The 14,861-nt window shown below is 39.3% G+C and overlaps 1 protein-coding gene across 4 annotated transcripts in view; it reads right to left on the bottom strand.

The window, feature by feature from the left end:
• Positions 1–1,338: 1,338 nt before the first annotated feature.
• The window catches only part of LOC111337810 (uncharacterized), a 24,634-nt gene continuing 11,111 nt past the window's right edge, over positions 1,339–14,861 (bottom strand). For 2 of the 4 annotated variants that reach the window (XM_022944175.2, XM_022944178.2), the window contains 16 exons: positions 13,090–13,224; positions 12,317–12,399; positions 11,739–11,750; positions 11,158–11,240; positions 10,163–10,198; positions 9,886–9,939; positions 9,638–9,691; positions 9,205–9,267; positions 7,034–8,776; positions 6,407–6,730; positions 6,257–6,305; positions 5,559–5,630; positions 4,952–5,143; positions 3,523–3,612; positions 3,017–3,100; positions 1,339–2,538 (listed from right to left, as the gene is read on the bottom strand). In XM_022944175.2, coding sequence (XP_022799910.2) covers positions 2,383–2,538; positions 3,017–3,100; positions 3,523–3,612; positions 4,952–5,143; positions 5,559–5,630; positions 6,257–6,305; positions 6,407–6,730; positions 7,034–8,776; positions 9,205–9,267; positions 9,638–9,691; positions 9,886–9,939; positions 10,163–10,198; positions 11,158–11,240; positions 11,739–11,750; positions 12,317–12,399; positions 13,090–13,224 — 3,230 coding nt within the window. In that variant the 3' untranslated portion in view covers positions 1,339–2,382. The remainder of the gene's footprint in view (positions 2,539–3,016; positions 3,101–3,522; positions 3,613–4,951; positions 5,144–5,558; positions 5,631–6,256; positions 6,306–6,406; positions 6,731–7,033; positions 8,777–9,204; positions 9,268–9,637; positions 9,692–9,885; positions 9,940–10,162; positions 10,199–11,157; positions 11,241–11,738; positions 11,751–12,316; positions 12,400–13,089; positions 13,225–14,861) is intronic. The other 2 variants (XM_022944176.2, XM_022944177.2) reach the window with 2 other exon arrangements.

Below are 14,861 nucleotides of genomic sequence, written 5' to 3'. Positions count from 1 at the left end.
CTTGAGCGTAACGTTCATTGTTTGCTTGTTCGTATTAAATGATATTTCGATATACAGGACTTAAACGCCACTCAGTTTTAATTCTAATCCAGTTACCCCAGATTCACGTTACCTGAAATTAATGACATATTTCTGAAAAGTGCGTGCACAGGTGGGAACATGGTAAAGTGAAAACCCGGCAGTAAAGGTCAATTGACTTGTATGAATGGTAATGTTGTAGTTCAATTTTATCCTTGGTTCAAATTTTATTTTCCTTTGTTCTCGGTCATGTTAACGTATGCTAATGAGTTTGAAACAAAAAAAAAAAAAATTTGAACCAAGGATAAAATTTAACTACAACAGTTATATCAATTTCAGAAGATAAGTTCATTTTAAGACAAGTTTTATATAAGAGATCAGCTTCCTTTCCACCAGCAGACAACCACGATTCTTTTAAAGCGCCACAGCACATTTCCATCACACTTGATGGAAAATACATGCAGTGTCTTGATCAATAACGCGGTATGATCCTAAGGGACTCTGGAACAGTGTCCATGACAAGCTTATCTCTTATTATGGCTCAGAGAACGAGGTGTACCACATATTGAGCGCGCTTCCTTCGCTTTGTGAATTTAAGAATCGGTTGTAAGATGCCTGGAGCGCGTGTTAAAGCGTTCGTTTTAATTTTTGCCTTGAGTTACAAGATATTTTACATGTTTGGCGCGCTTGTTCAACCACGATCAGCGGCAAAAGTCTTCGCATGCTCTGCTATTTTTGAATTTTTTTCAGTCTGGGATTCTCATTTTATCTCCCTCTCTGACCTATTGAAATATCGTTTGCCCAAGTGTAACTTACTAGAGATGAATTACAAGGGGTTCGTCTACCACCTAGCGAGGGAAGACGTGACACTCATTTCGTCTTTCATTGCTTAAATAACGAGCTATAAAACATTTGTCACTCTCTAGACTTACTTCATCGCTTGAAAAACGAGGTAAAATGAATGTGGTATATATTAGTTTCACTATTCGTAGCACGCCCTCCTGCTTAATGAGAAATGTAGTCTGCCTGAAGTCCCAAAGTAGCTCGTTTGAATAACTTCGCAATCTCACTTATCGATTTCAATTGTCATTCAATTTAACGGCCGGGTACTAGATTTGATCACAGCCGGAAAGGGTGGGTAAGATTTTACTCTGAATGACGTCCAAGGCTCCTGAAGTTTGAGATAAAGAAGAGTTTGAGTCCTTTACATGAACGGCGCTTTAGACAACCAGAGTCCATTGTGTAAACCTACAACGTACCGAACCATTGATTGGCGATTGACTTCCGGTCAAGGTTTACACACAACAATACGAGTATTACTACAAGTTCTGCACAGTTTTTATTCTTTACTTGTATCATACATCCATAAAATAACTGATCCTATAAATTCGATTTTTTATCACAATCTTCCATCGTTTGACTTACCAAAGCCAACTATAATCTTAAATAAGCAATGTCAGAGGCCTGCTGTTCACATAAATATAATTTCCAAAAAAAAATTTCTCTGTTATTAATTAAGCATTGTCACTTGCACAAGGGATGACTGTTAACGGCAACTTTTCTCAAGAGTTTAGTTAATGTGTTCAGACTCCTTGAAACTGCTATAGCCATTCGATAAGTGGGACTCTAGCAATGACTATGACAAATTAACTAGCACTGAAATTACGCGTCTGAAAAAACACCTGAAACTAGTTCCAACCTAACGCTAACCACTATCTTGGGTCAGTCTTTGTAGCACGTTTTAATGCAGTTTCTCTTCAGATGTTCCAAAGATGAACAGAAAAGGTTAAAAAACTGTCTAAATCTTCATGTTACAAAACGAATTTTAAAGAAAATCAGTGGATTCCAAAAATGATCCCACACTCCCCCGCTCCCAAAATTTCCAAAATGAAATATAAACTCTACAGGAGTCTAATTATGATCGCCTTTGGACAAAACTTATCAGGAAAATATCTATACATAAGAAAATAGTGAGATTATCTCAAACCTTACCCATACAATAATCTTAGAATTCTATCAGGATCTTTTAACTCCTTAACCTCTTGACATTCAATTCTTACATTTCTGTTCTAACCTAGAATACATTCTACGAACCTATTGACGTTTTATCCTCGCTCTACTTCTTATTGGCTCTTTGTGATATTGCTTTTGTTCGGATTGGCGATTGCAATTACTTTGGTTTTAGCTTGACTGCGCATGCGCTCTATTTACCCAGCAGCATACGAATCTCGGCAAGTTGACTGATTCGGAAATATTTCGACTTGTGTCAGCCAGTAGAAAAAACACGAACATGATGTAATTATGACTTAAGCTCTGCATCATCAGCTGCGTCATGTCAAATGGCAACACTCTTCACTACACCGACTACCCAGAGTAATTTTTCGTTTGTTCAAAGATTCCTTGTTTGAAAAATGGCGCGAAATCGCATAGGTCCCTTTTCGTGAGGGGTCGACCTGACATGGCTGATATAGGGCAGTCTTCAATTTTGGAGCATAGCCCAATGAATGACTGAAGATATGTCTGGAAAGATAAAACAGAATAACCAGTTCAGGTAAGGAAAAAACTTGACCGAAGTTATGATTCGGGGGAACCTTTCAATTGACAACAAATGGCAGTTAAGCCAATTGAAATTCAAAGGGAAAGCTCGCTGAACTTTAAAACTTAGCGAAACAAATGGACAACGTTCGAGTTGAAATAGATGGAAACTTTGGTTCATCCTCTTTTTCCTTTCTCTTCAAACTTTTACAGTTTTTTTTCCATCCTACTTTGAGAGTGGCAAGCTTCCTCAAAAATTCTTTCTACAAGTGAAGTGACCAAGCTTTTTGGCGCTCTGAATACTTCAAAATGCTTTTAAACACACGGATTCAAAAGACATCTTTATCTTGCCATATGCAATTAATTTTTCAAATAAACGAACAAGGAGACTAACAGAAGGGAAACTAGTTGAATAATTCTGCATGAAGACAATGTGTGCAGAATATACGAAGTTTTATCAGACCTCTAGTTGCGCTCTCCGGGCTCTTACAAACTCCTCTGCTCTGTTGCCGAAAAACCGGCGGTTCGGAAAATCTAAACCACCAACCTGAAAGAAAATGGGAAATAGTGTTTCGAAAATAATGCATAGCATAAGAAGGAGAGAATGGGAGGTGATAATGAGGACTTGTTCGCAGAGTTTCGATTTCACTGCCACAAACAAACGAGCGAGTGACAACTACATTACAAACAGCTCTTACCATTAAGTCAGAGAAGATGATCTGCGCTCAATTTGTTACCGGCATCGGTTATCTTCTGCTTCACTCTCACCCAGACCCTATCCATCCCACACATGTTTCATAGACACATTGTATCTATTATCCAACATGTTTTAATTGGAGAACAAACTCTGACTTAAGTTCTGTTCTTTGCCAAGCAACGTGGCAAATGGAACAAAATGCGCCTTACTCTACCCTCCTAAGTAGCTTCTGAAAACGGTGCGAGCGCTTAAAATTATACGATAGGACGCACCTCATGATAGTACTTCCTCATTGACTTGTGCAGCTCTCGAAATTTCCGATACCTGCGGTAGACGGACCACGAATCTCCTCCAACCGTACTCTGAATTACAAAAAACAACAAGGTACTGTTGATATAACATTTGGAGACGCACTTTTCATAACCAGCCAAATGTTCTTTTTTCAGTCAAGATGCCTACTTCCTGCCCTAAGCAAGATAAGCATGATAGAAAATCGAATAGATCTGAAATGAAGAGAAGTTTTTTTTCAAAAAGGACAGGAAAATTTATCTTCTTTTCTTTAGTGGCCGGCTAAATCAGTAGTAGGCCTTTCCCGATTGCGCTGAGCACCTTTGAGCACTTCTTTGAGTTTGGGGCACTATTTTGCATTTTGAGCACCCTTAAGTAATTTTTCGCACTTTGGGCAACATTTGAGCAATCTTTCACATTTCGAGCAAATTTCGAGCAACATATGTCTTCTAAAACATTTTAAAGTAAAAACTGTGTGCCGCTCGCAACGAGAATCGTGTTCCAGGTCATAAATTTGAATAACTAATGATGTACTGGTCAAGAATAAAAGACCGTTGTCCATGGAAAGGCACGTGGACTTATCCGTACTGAGCGTGAAAACAGAAGTTTCTGATTGGCTGATGTATCATGTGTGTGTCATCTCAAATTTCTAAATCATCTGATGTCTAGGCTTTACACTAGTACTGCTGAATTCATTTACAATTCGTAACCGGCTTTACTTTTTTAAGAGCATAAATGGAAGCGCTAAATCAGTTGGAAAACAATAGCACTGAAGACGAAGAAGTGATTGATACAATTACAATAACAGTAAATGCTGGAGCATGCCTTACTGCTCCAGAAAGTGCTTCGATAGCACGAAAGCAAAAAGTTCCGATCAACAAAGGGAAGAACAAGCAAAGAGGAAGCGTCAAAACCACCAATGTGAGTACACGGGATCGTCTGAAAGAGCACCCAAACCAACACTTTGCCGTGGTAAAACGAAAGCATTTATGTAACGCCTGCAGCGAAGTTTTCAGTGATAAAAAAAAAATCTATTCAAAGACACACGAAATCAAAGAAACATGAGAAGGACCTGGCTGATAATGAGAGAAATAAATCAGAACAGCAGTCCATCAAAGAATTCCTGCAAAAGAGGGCAAAAATTCACATATTTACGAAAAGCGTAGAGGTAACTGCTCATAACTTTTAGCACTTTTTGAGCACTATTTTGAGGTTTTGAGCACTTTTCAGTCATTTTTGCCAGCACTTTTTTTAGGATATTACGAGCGCAATCGGGAAAGGCCTAATCAGTAGACAGAAATGTGGAACCCTTCCAATACTTGTTCCTGGAAAAGCTGGGCCGTAAAAGGGAGAATCACTACTCTGATCATGAGGCAAGTGAAGGAGTTGAACCTACTTTCTCCAGATTCTCACCTTCACCTCAAACACGTGGTACGAATCTCGACCCAGGCCCCGAAGTATGTAACGCGGTATGCAGACTTGGATTTGATTTCGTTTCGAAGAACTCACGGAGGCCAAGAAGCGATTCACAGCGGTGGGAGGTGGGGTGATCACGGGCGGCGTCACTGAGTCCGTCAGGCTCAGATTACTTCCGTAAAGTTCCCCCTGATGAAGCAAATAATGGTGCAATAATTAATAATATCAAATAATAAAGATCATATGAGGATAAAGAAAGATTTGATTAAAAATAAAAAACTGTCACGGAGATGGGGAAAGGTAAGAGAGTTCAAGTCTCACACGAGAGATCGAACTTGAGTCCTCATGATTTCATCGCGCTGAGATGCCCTAATTCTGAGCAAAAAAAAAAAAAAAAAACCCTCGCTGACAACCGGCTTTCATATTGCCCCGATCAGTGTCTTTCAGTTGGCGGAGATAGAGCACTGAAGGAAGATGGAAAATTCTGATGTCTGTTTCCCAGTGTAGAAAGATGTCGGGCATACGTAGTTGAGTTTCTAATGATGATGCCAAGGATTCAGTTTTCCTTGGTAGTAATGATCCTAGAATCACTTATAAGACAAACCTCTTCATCACGACACATGTAGTTCATCACTTCTCCATCAGCAAGTTCATCTTCTTCGTGGCCATTAGATACCTAAGGGTTGAAACATTTTATGTGAGAAAAAATATAAATATAAAACTATTAATTTCGTATACTTTCCTTGGCAATGAGAAAATATAAGGCTGCCTTATCAAGAAGTAAATAACTGATTCATTACTGACGTGGTAAGCAAGTTGTTTATAAATTTGCTTTTCTTGCAAAGAATATGTAGATATATATTTTATTGTAAAACCAGATTACTGTCTAACTGAACTCGGGTGACAGTGGTTATTGGCTGTGTACATCCGTTAGTACCCTCAAATTCGGTGCACATTTCTCTTTTCAAACTCCCTTTAAATTCTGTACATTCTCGACTTGAAAAATGCTCAGATGAACTTCTAACTCTCCTAAATAGCCCTTTCAGTTAAGGGACACTAAACCTAGTCCCGCGGGTGTCCCATCACAAATCACAAGTGATAACAAGACAAATAAAATCTGTCCTAGTCCCCTTTTCGGTTGCAGCCCTGAAAAAATGCACTTGGTTATCACAATTCTACTCTTCTGCTTATACCACAAAGAAGGAGATTTTACCATCTAACTTGATGATTATTCTCATCCTATATTAACCACAAATTCACAATGCAAAAAGAACTGTCTAAAAAAAAAACTCCGTTACTTACCATGAACGAATTATAAGTCGAAAGCTTTTCTTGAAGAAGAACTACTTCCCTGTAGAGAACCAAACACACACATTTGTTTTATGCAGTAGCAAGAACTTGCATACTGATGTTTTTAGGTTGTACAAATAAAGTGAAAAAGTCTTATTTTACCTTTCGGTTTCGTCAAGTCTTTCGCGCAACTCATCAATCTCGTGCTGGGCTTTCTCTTTCAGTTCCTCTATCTCCATTTCTTTATCTCGAATAATCCCTTCAATCTCCTCCAGTTTCTCTCTTTCCAGCAATTTACGCTCCTTGTCCAGTTCTACCTTTTCCTTATGAATGAGCGTTTCGAGTTCCTCTTTCTGTCTCTCTAGATCTTCCTTCTCTTTGTCCAGTTTGCTGAGTATGTCCTGTTTTTCGAGTCTCAGTTCCTCGACCTCGCGACTTTTACATTCCTCTACTGCTCTTAGTTTGTTTTCCATCTCCACTTTGATTCTACAAAAAATTAAATTTGCTCATTTATAAAACTGGTTGACCGTTAAGAGTGGAACAGGTTAACTCTTTAACCCCTTACAGAGACCAAAAATGAATTTCTTCTCACGGTAACAAAACATTTTCAAACAGACAGGTGGTGAGAAGTGACATCAATATCAACTAAGTGACAAGGTTTGATTTTGCACCCTTCTATCGGGTCTAAAACTGTGAGGACCCTCTGTAAAGGTGGAAATATATGGGATGTGGGATAGAAATTAATGAACAAAATATTGCAAAACTTGTGAAACGAGGCAATCAACTAACCTTTGTTTCTCGTGAGCTAATAACAAGCTTACTGTCGTGGGGGATCCAATCTCTCTTTGTGACAGATTTTTTGAAAGCGTCGCTTCTTCTTCGATGTCTCTCAGACTCTCTTCCATGGCTTCCCTAGTCGTTTTCTCCTCTTCTCTGTCATGCGCAAACCTGCTCTGTAACTCGCGCCATTCCGCCTCGGCTTTCTCCTGAGCTTTTTCAGTGTCTTCCAACACAAAACTCAGATTCTTCTTCATATTAAAAAGTTTTTCCGATTCCGCAGTCAACATCTCCTGCTTCTCGGAAACTTTCATTTTCCCCTCCACATCCATTTCTTTCAAAGAGATCCTATGTTCTCTCAGAAGATACATATAGTCCTGTTTTCCCTGTGACGCAAGTTCTCCTTCTAACACCTTCGACAGACGTAGCAGTCCGTCTTCTGCCTTAGTGGAGAAGTTACCTTGCCTTTTCTCCAAGTCCGAAAAACTTCTCTTGGTTTCGATCAAGAGCATTTTAGCCTGGTTGTATTGTTCTTGGGCCTGTTTGAATTCCATTTCTTCTGTCTCAAGCTTTTGCCTCTTAATGTCTTCCAACGAATCTAAGTTTAGCCTTTCCAACTCAATAGCTTCGCTTTCCTTTTGTTTCTTTTCGTCGAGAACGATCAAGTCTGCCTCCATATCCTTCTCGAAAGTTTCTGCCGTTTTTAGTTCATCTTCCTCCAAAGATGCCAACCGAGTCTTTTCAATCTCGACGATTCCCGAGGTGCGCTCAATCTCTCTCTGGATCTGTGATTTTTCTTCTCCTGCGCATTTCTCAAGTTTTTGGGTCAATTCGTTTATTTCTTTAACCTTCAAGTTCAAATTTTCCCTTGTTCTTTTGATTTCTTCCCGTTGCTCATCGACTTTGTCTTGATAATCCAGCCTCTTTCGCACAAAATCATCCTCAGCTGTTTTTATCGTCTCATTCAATTTCTCCTCCATGTCTCGAAGCTTCTGTTTTGCTTCCTCTATTTTCGCATTCTCCTCTCGCGTCCTCGTTTCCAAAGCATTCTGCTTCTCCGCTAGGTTATCAGCGGTCATATCCACAAGAGCCTCGTAACCTTGTATCCGCTCTTCGACATTATTTCTCTCCTCTTCCAATTCGCCTTTTTCCTCAAAGAATTCTAATTCTAGAACTTCGCGTCGCTTTCTGATATCGTTATTAGCAACATCAAGCGCTTTTTCTCTTTCTGTTCTTAACTCCTCAAGCTTTTTTTCCTGACGCCGAATCTCTTCCAGCGCTCTTGATTTTTCTATTTCAAATTCTTCCTTTTCCAACATGGCCTCCCTTCTTGATTCCTCGAGTAGGCTAAATTTCTTTTCGTAATCTCGCTGCTTTTGTTTCAATTCCTCCCTTTCAAGCTGCACGTTTTCCGATTCAGCTCTCCACCTTTCTTGCAATTTCTCTCGTTCCTTCATCGCTTGTAGTTTCGTTATGTCCCTTTCTTCTTCTAAATCCATGATCTTTTTCATGTTTTCGTTCAAACGCACTAGCTCTTCCTCCTTCTGTTGCCTGATTTGTTTCTTCAATTCTGACAGCTCTTTCTCTGATTTACGATTCAGGTTTTCGATGTCGTCGCGCAGTTTGTCGACTTGTTCTCTCTGCATTTTTAAATCCTGTTCTCTTGTTACGATTTCTTTGCTTAGTTCTGCTTCTGTAGCTTTCCTTTCCAGTTCTGCCTGTTCGTGTTTTTGGCTCAGTTCTTGGACTTTACTCCTGCAAAAATAGAATTGACGAAGTATACGGTCACACAATTGAACAGGCCATTGCGAAGTCTTCCACTGTTCTGTTTGTTAACCTCAAGAAAGGAAAATCTATAGTTTCTGGTACGCTTCAATTTATCATGCTCACTTTTTGATCACGTCTATAAGCCCGGCCGTTCAACCACGCCCCAATCCTTTAGTTTGTGTATACTGCGTAACTGCAGCGCACGCGCAGAGCGAAAATATGAGGAGACTTACGTCAGGCCACCGAAGAACAGGTTCTTTAAACGACACGTCAACCTCCCTCTTTTTTTTCGCTCTTCGCTATTATCGCGTTCCAATTCGCTTCGTTCCATGAGGGGTTTGGCATAGACTACGGCTGTTTGATACACAAAGAAATGCTCTACGTAAACGTTGCCCAACTGCGCGCGCAATCTGTACCTTGCTTCCTCGACACTTTGCACTTCCATTGCATGGAGCTTTCTCTGCCGCTCGAGTTCAGCCCTGAAGAAGAGAAAAATTGTGTTTGTTAGACTTTGGCAGTGGTATTTCCACACTAAATGTTTTCCAGGTCAAAACTGCAATTTTAAACGTTGGTTTTTGTGGAGGGCGGGAAATTGTAGAACTCTCACAACAAAAACGAGAAGTAACAACGAACTCAAACCACATGTAGCGCTAGTTCCAGGAGCTACAGCGCTGATTTACGCCAAAGTCTCAGAGCCTGTAACTAGGTCAGTTATCGCTGAGTGAGCGAAGGACCTGCAGAAGCTAATTTAAGCAGTACATGACCAGAAGGTGCTCTGAAGAACTTTATTCTTCACATCTCAACCGTGATATTTGGCGTTTATTTATGTCGAGTAAATAAAGCATTTACCTCGTTTCATTGAGTCGTTTAGATTCTTCTTGGATCTGTGAGGCAAAATCCGCTCTAAAACACAAACGATTTAACACAAGAAGTTTTAAGCTCAGTGTTAAAAGTTTCCTTATCATTAACGAGGCGAGTGGTTTGAGGTAGGAATTTTAAAACTTTTGATAAACTTCTCTCGTTATAAGGAGGGGGGAGGGGGTCGGGAGACGATGTTTGGTCAGCCTCTTAATTCACTTTTATTCTGCTTGCATTACCTTGCTTCTTCAATCTTCAAAGCTTCAAGTTGCTTTTGTTTCTCCAGTTCATTTCTAGAGGCACAAAAAAAAATTGATGAAACATTCAAGGTCTGGAAATATTCAAAACCATTTTTTCAAAATCAAAATACAAATTTTGGATATTAATTTCTAAAGATTTCTACAGACTCTTTAAGGAAAATGAAGAACAAATGATGTACCAATATTACTGCTTTTCACATTAAAGTCTACGAGAAAATGAGAAAATGGACGAAGTTACAGGTAACAAATCTCATACTTTGCCTCCTCAAGTTGACGACTGAGAGATTCCTCGCTGTGGATTGAAAACAAAGGAAAAATCAGTCATTTATTTTGTATTTACATCAAGAAGCATACATTAGTGATATTGGCCTGGAGAAGTCAGTTATCTTCTCGGATAAAGATCAGGTGATGGTTCCCTTGGCAGGTTGCAATTATGAATTTCGGAGGTTACTGCTGAGTGCACGACACTTTGTGAGAACACTGACCGAGACCAATTGGTATTCAGAACTAAATTTTTGAATCTCAGTTTACAATCAAAATACGATCATCACACCAATGCATGAAGGGCTTGTTCTTCAGATTGAAATAGTTTACAATCAAATCACGATCATCACACCAATGCATGAAGGGCTTGTTCATCAGATTGAAATATTTCAGGTCCAGTCTCACGTGCGTTTCCTCAAGTAGACACGTGCTGTGGTACTTTTAAAATAAGTTACGTAAAGTGCGGTACTTTATAGTGCTTTCCGATTGAAAAGGTAACACCAAAGGAATCATAACAGTCAATCAGAATTGGAAGAGTTAAAAAGCAACAAGCGAACTTCCTGAAGAGCGGGAAAATGCGACAAAGTGTTGTATTTGAAAAGTTGGCGCGAGTCATGACCAATCATAAAGCGCTATTAAGGTAAAACCAAAACAGTCCCGGATGTGCACCCATAACAGTCCAGGATGTACAACCACAACAGTCCTGGAAGTACAACCATAAATGCCCAGGATGTACAAGCACAACAGTCACGAAAGTACAACCAAAACAGTCCCGGATGTACAACCACAACAGTCCCGGATATACGACCAAAACAGTCCTGGATGTAGAACCATAAAAGTCCCGGATTACTCTCAACAGTCAATCGCAAATTACTCTAACCTAAGAAATTCAATGAAGTTGAACTAACAGTCTTGTCAATAGTCCTGATAGCAATAACCTGCAACAACGTGAAAACTTGCCACTATCTGCCACTATAAAACGCTTACTCTGTTCCTCGTTTGAACACCAAGTCTGTTTCGCTGCGAAATTTTGTAGACCAAGCCAGTGAGGAAGCCCCAACGAGCGAACTCTGTTGATAAATCAAAGGTTCTTATATCAACAGAAATTATCGCATAGTCTTATCTGACTTTGAAATAAACAGGAGCCTTCAAATAGGCGCCTCATGATTTGCGCAGCGGGACTTGCGTTACTCCGACCGCGGGAAGATTTGAGACGAGTCGGGGAGAAGTTTGCCGGGGTCTGGCACTAATTATCACTAACAGACCCCTTTGCAGACCTTTCGATGGCTCGCGTTGTTCAAGACCTCATTACTTTCCCACGTGCGGAGATGCACGTGGGAAAGTAATTATCACGAATAATCTGTTGGGCTTGCTTGCAATCAATTTTCGAACCAAACAAGAGTTAAAGTCGTATCATTAATAATAATTTCCTACCAGTTACAAAATTAAATCGAAGAGGGGGTACTGAAGCAAAACAGGACTGAGGGGGAAGGTAAGGGGTACGGGAAGACGGCTACTGCAGTTTAAAAGCAAAAGGTTTTGAAATCACAATGATAGCTTTAACTTACCCCACGCTCTTCCTGTAAGCAGTTGGTTTAGCCACGACAACAAAACATGGGTTAGGAGACAAGATAAGTACATTACGCGTTGGAGTGATCAGTAACCAAACATCACAACACGGGATGCTGGGAAGGTTTAAAGACGTGGGCATTTCCGATGATGCCCAAAGCCTCTGTCTTTGATATGACTATGACGTTATATTCCCCCTCTACGATGTTTTATTCGTACCCTGGGCTCATTTAAGAAGACGGGATTTTTGGAACCCGAAAAAGGCTAAAATCAACTAATAAACTCCAGTCAGTTAATGATGGCAAATGGAAAGGAGAAAATACGCCGCCATTTTATCAAAACAATTTCTGGAGAAAAAATTTTTAGACAAACCACAGGGTACATTAGAAATTAGTGCGTTATCACAGGAGTAAGACCATATAATTAACTAATAAAAAATGATACAAAAAATGATTCTGATACAATTTGATACACACAAATACCTCAAAACGCACATTTGCAGAAGCAAACTGGTCCTTATGAACGTTGGGATTAAACACAGTTTCCATACTAACAGAGAGGAAATATGAAATGTTACCTTTCTTTTTTCTCTTAACTCTGCTGCTTCTCTCGGATGGTTAAAACGAAAAACGTTTGTCGTTCCCAACAGAATTACATCACCTGAGGAAAAAAAGAAGCATTCTGTCACCGCTATTGTTCCAAGACTACGTACAACAATGCTTCCTGCCCGCGTACATAATCAGAGAATGCTCCTTCACGAGTAGGTTGGTTATGAAACACTTGTCCACTAACAACATTTCATCATGGACTTTAAGCCGTCACAAACGCGATGTTGAGGAAACCGTAGATTAAAAACAAAATGGTACTTAAATTTATCTTGAGAATTTCACTTCCGCAATAAAGCGCTTTTCGAGTGTCGTAAATCCAAAACCGAAGTTATTCAATCACGATGGCTTATCAGAAGAAAAGGAAATGATAAAATGAGTCCCCGAAACTCAAAGTAAACACGAACAAAATGACTCAAGCGCGGGAAAACGCAAGTCGCGATTGGTTTTAGTTGATAAACTGATTGGTTCAAAAAGGGGAGCAAATTTGCTGGACCAATCATAGAGCGTCAAGACGAAGGCATGTCCCGGATTACTTTCCATACTCAACTGAAAATCGCTGTAAAAGAAATCCAAACCTGTTCGCTTTTTCATTCTCGTGGAACTCAAATTCATCTTGGCCCATAGAGGCGCCAAATTATATTTAAGCGACATCAAAATTAATTCTAAACGAGGGCTTTCCTCCTTTCGAAAGATCTCCCCCGCTCCGCTCTGTTGTATGGCTAAAGCACAAACATTATATTACCTTGAAATAATCTCGTCGGCTTTGAAATGGGACTTCCATTGACGTCGCATTTCGAATCCAGCGGGTTGAGGATCACATGACCTTTGCTGTGTTCAAAGACACAGTGATTCTCTTGTGAATCTGGTCCGCTGATGACTACAGAAACAACAAAATATATTAATTGTTTTGAAAACGTTGCGGGGATGTTTAGGTAGCATACAGGAGACTGAGAGGATCAAGGTCCAAACCAATGAAAGCTGAATTATTCACTCACTGCTTCCTACTTACGATCTATTGGAGGGCAGAGGCATGGATGACGTCCCTAAAACAACATTCTGCACTTTTATCATATAAAAAACAAATACATTCCATGTTGTCCTGGGTCTGATCAATAATAGTAAGTTTCTAATTTAAAAGATTCTGTAGTGCTACGAAGGGCTAACGCTCCACAAGTCAGCTTTGAAACCCGTTACGTTAGGTAATTTACGCTGTCAACTCAGTTGATACAAGTAAAATAATCTGATCAGTAATAAACCACAGAAGAAGTTAAAACGTGGATAACCAGACTCTAAATTGCTTGTTTGCAAAATGTTTTAATCTACGTCATCTTATTTTATTGATTTTCATTTCTCTGGTTCATCCGTGACCCTAATGAACGATCTCTACAACAATTCAATGTTTTGAGCGTTACTCTTTAAAAACTGTTGGGTACTCGGAACAGGTCGAGTCAATGAGCAAATATCTGAGCGAGTATATTTCGCGCCGAATGAAGAATATTTTTGAAAATATATTGTCCGAAATAGAACAATATAGATTCTAGACTGGAATAAGTAACTGATTTAGATTGTACAATACTAACAGAGACCTTCTACGAACTTGAAAATGTCTCAATTTGACTGAAAGAACTGATTTATCTTCAAAAGCAAGACTTTAATCCAGAAGAAATCCATTTATCTTCGTGAGTTTACGCCACTCTGTATTTTGGTCTTTCAGCTAATCTTAGATCAAACTATAAGACAATTGCTTAATTACCTTTTCAAAATCATTTCAAGAAATTCACGAAAGCATTAGGTACCTATATCAACGCACTTAACAATATAAAAACCAGAATGACTGTTTATTATGAGTAAAATCCTTATTTGGCCGACAATGTTTTTCGTTTGAATGTTTCGGTTGTCTGAAAGAATTTAGACACACTCTTGCAGTCTGTCGATTATCAAAATACAAAATCGTAATTTAATTTCTTCGACCAGGAATAGATAGGAATGTTAGTGGTCTAAGATCAATCAACGTCACCGAAAAAAGGCCTTTCAGGCATGTTAGCACAAACGATTACAACTTACGATCTATAGATACCAAATGAATGAATTACGTACTTGTGGCACATGAATTTTGTGGATTATAATGAATGCCAAAACAACTCAACAGAATTCTACGTTCAAGAGTAAACAATTAATTACACTTCATTCAGAGAAACCTTGCAAACTTATTCTCGTCAATTTCTTGACGAACAAATTACAACTTGCTGGAAATTAATAGATTATCAGCTGTTTGGAGGCGCTTCTGTCATTTAAACCACTGCTAGTCTGGTAGTTGCGAGTTGCGGAAACATGTATCATTCTATTAAATACACAATGTACGAGTGAATGAAAATATTTGAGAGAAAGTCATTATCACTGTTTAACTACGCAGAATTTCCTTCTGCTCTTTAGTCTACAAGAAACGAGGCAACTTTGTATGTGCGTGTGATTTAGGGACTGGCGCGTTACTTGATCATTACAAACGCCAAAACT

The sequence above is a fragment of the Stylophora pistillata genome, chromosome 6, assembly GCF_964205215.1.
Source record: "Stylophora pistillata chromosome 6, jaStyPist1.2, whole genome shotgun sequence".
NCBI lineage: Eukaryota > Metazoa > Cnidaria > Anthozoa > Scleractinia > Pocilloporidae > Stylophora > Stylophora pistillata.
This window is presented reverse-complemented; position numbering and strand designations above follow the sequence as displayed.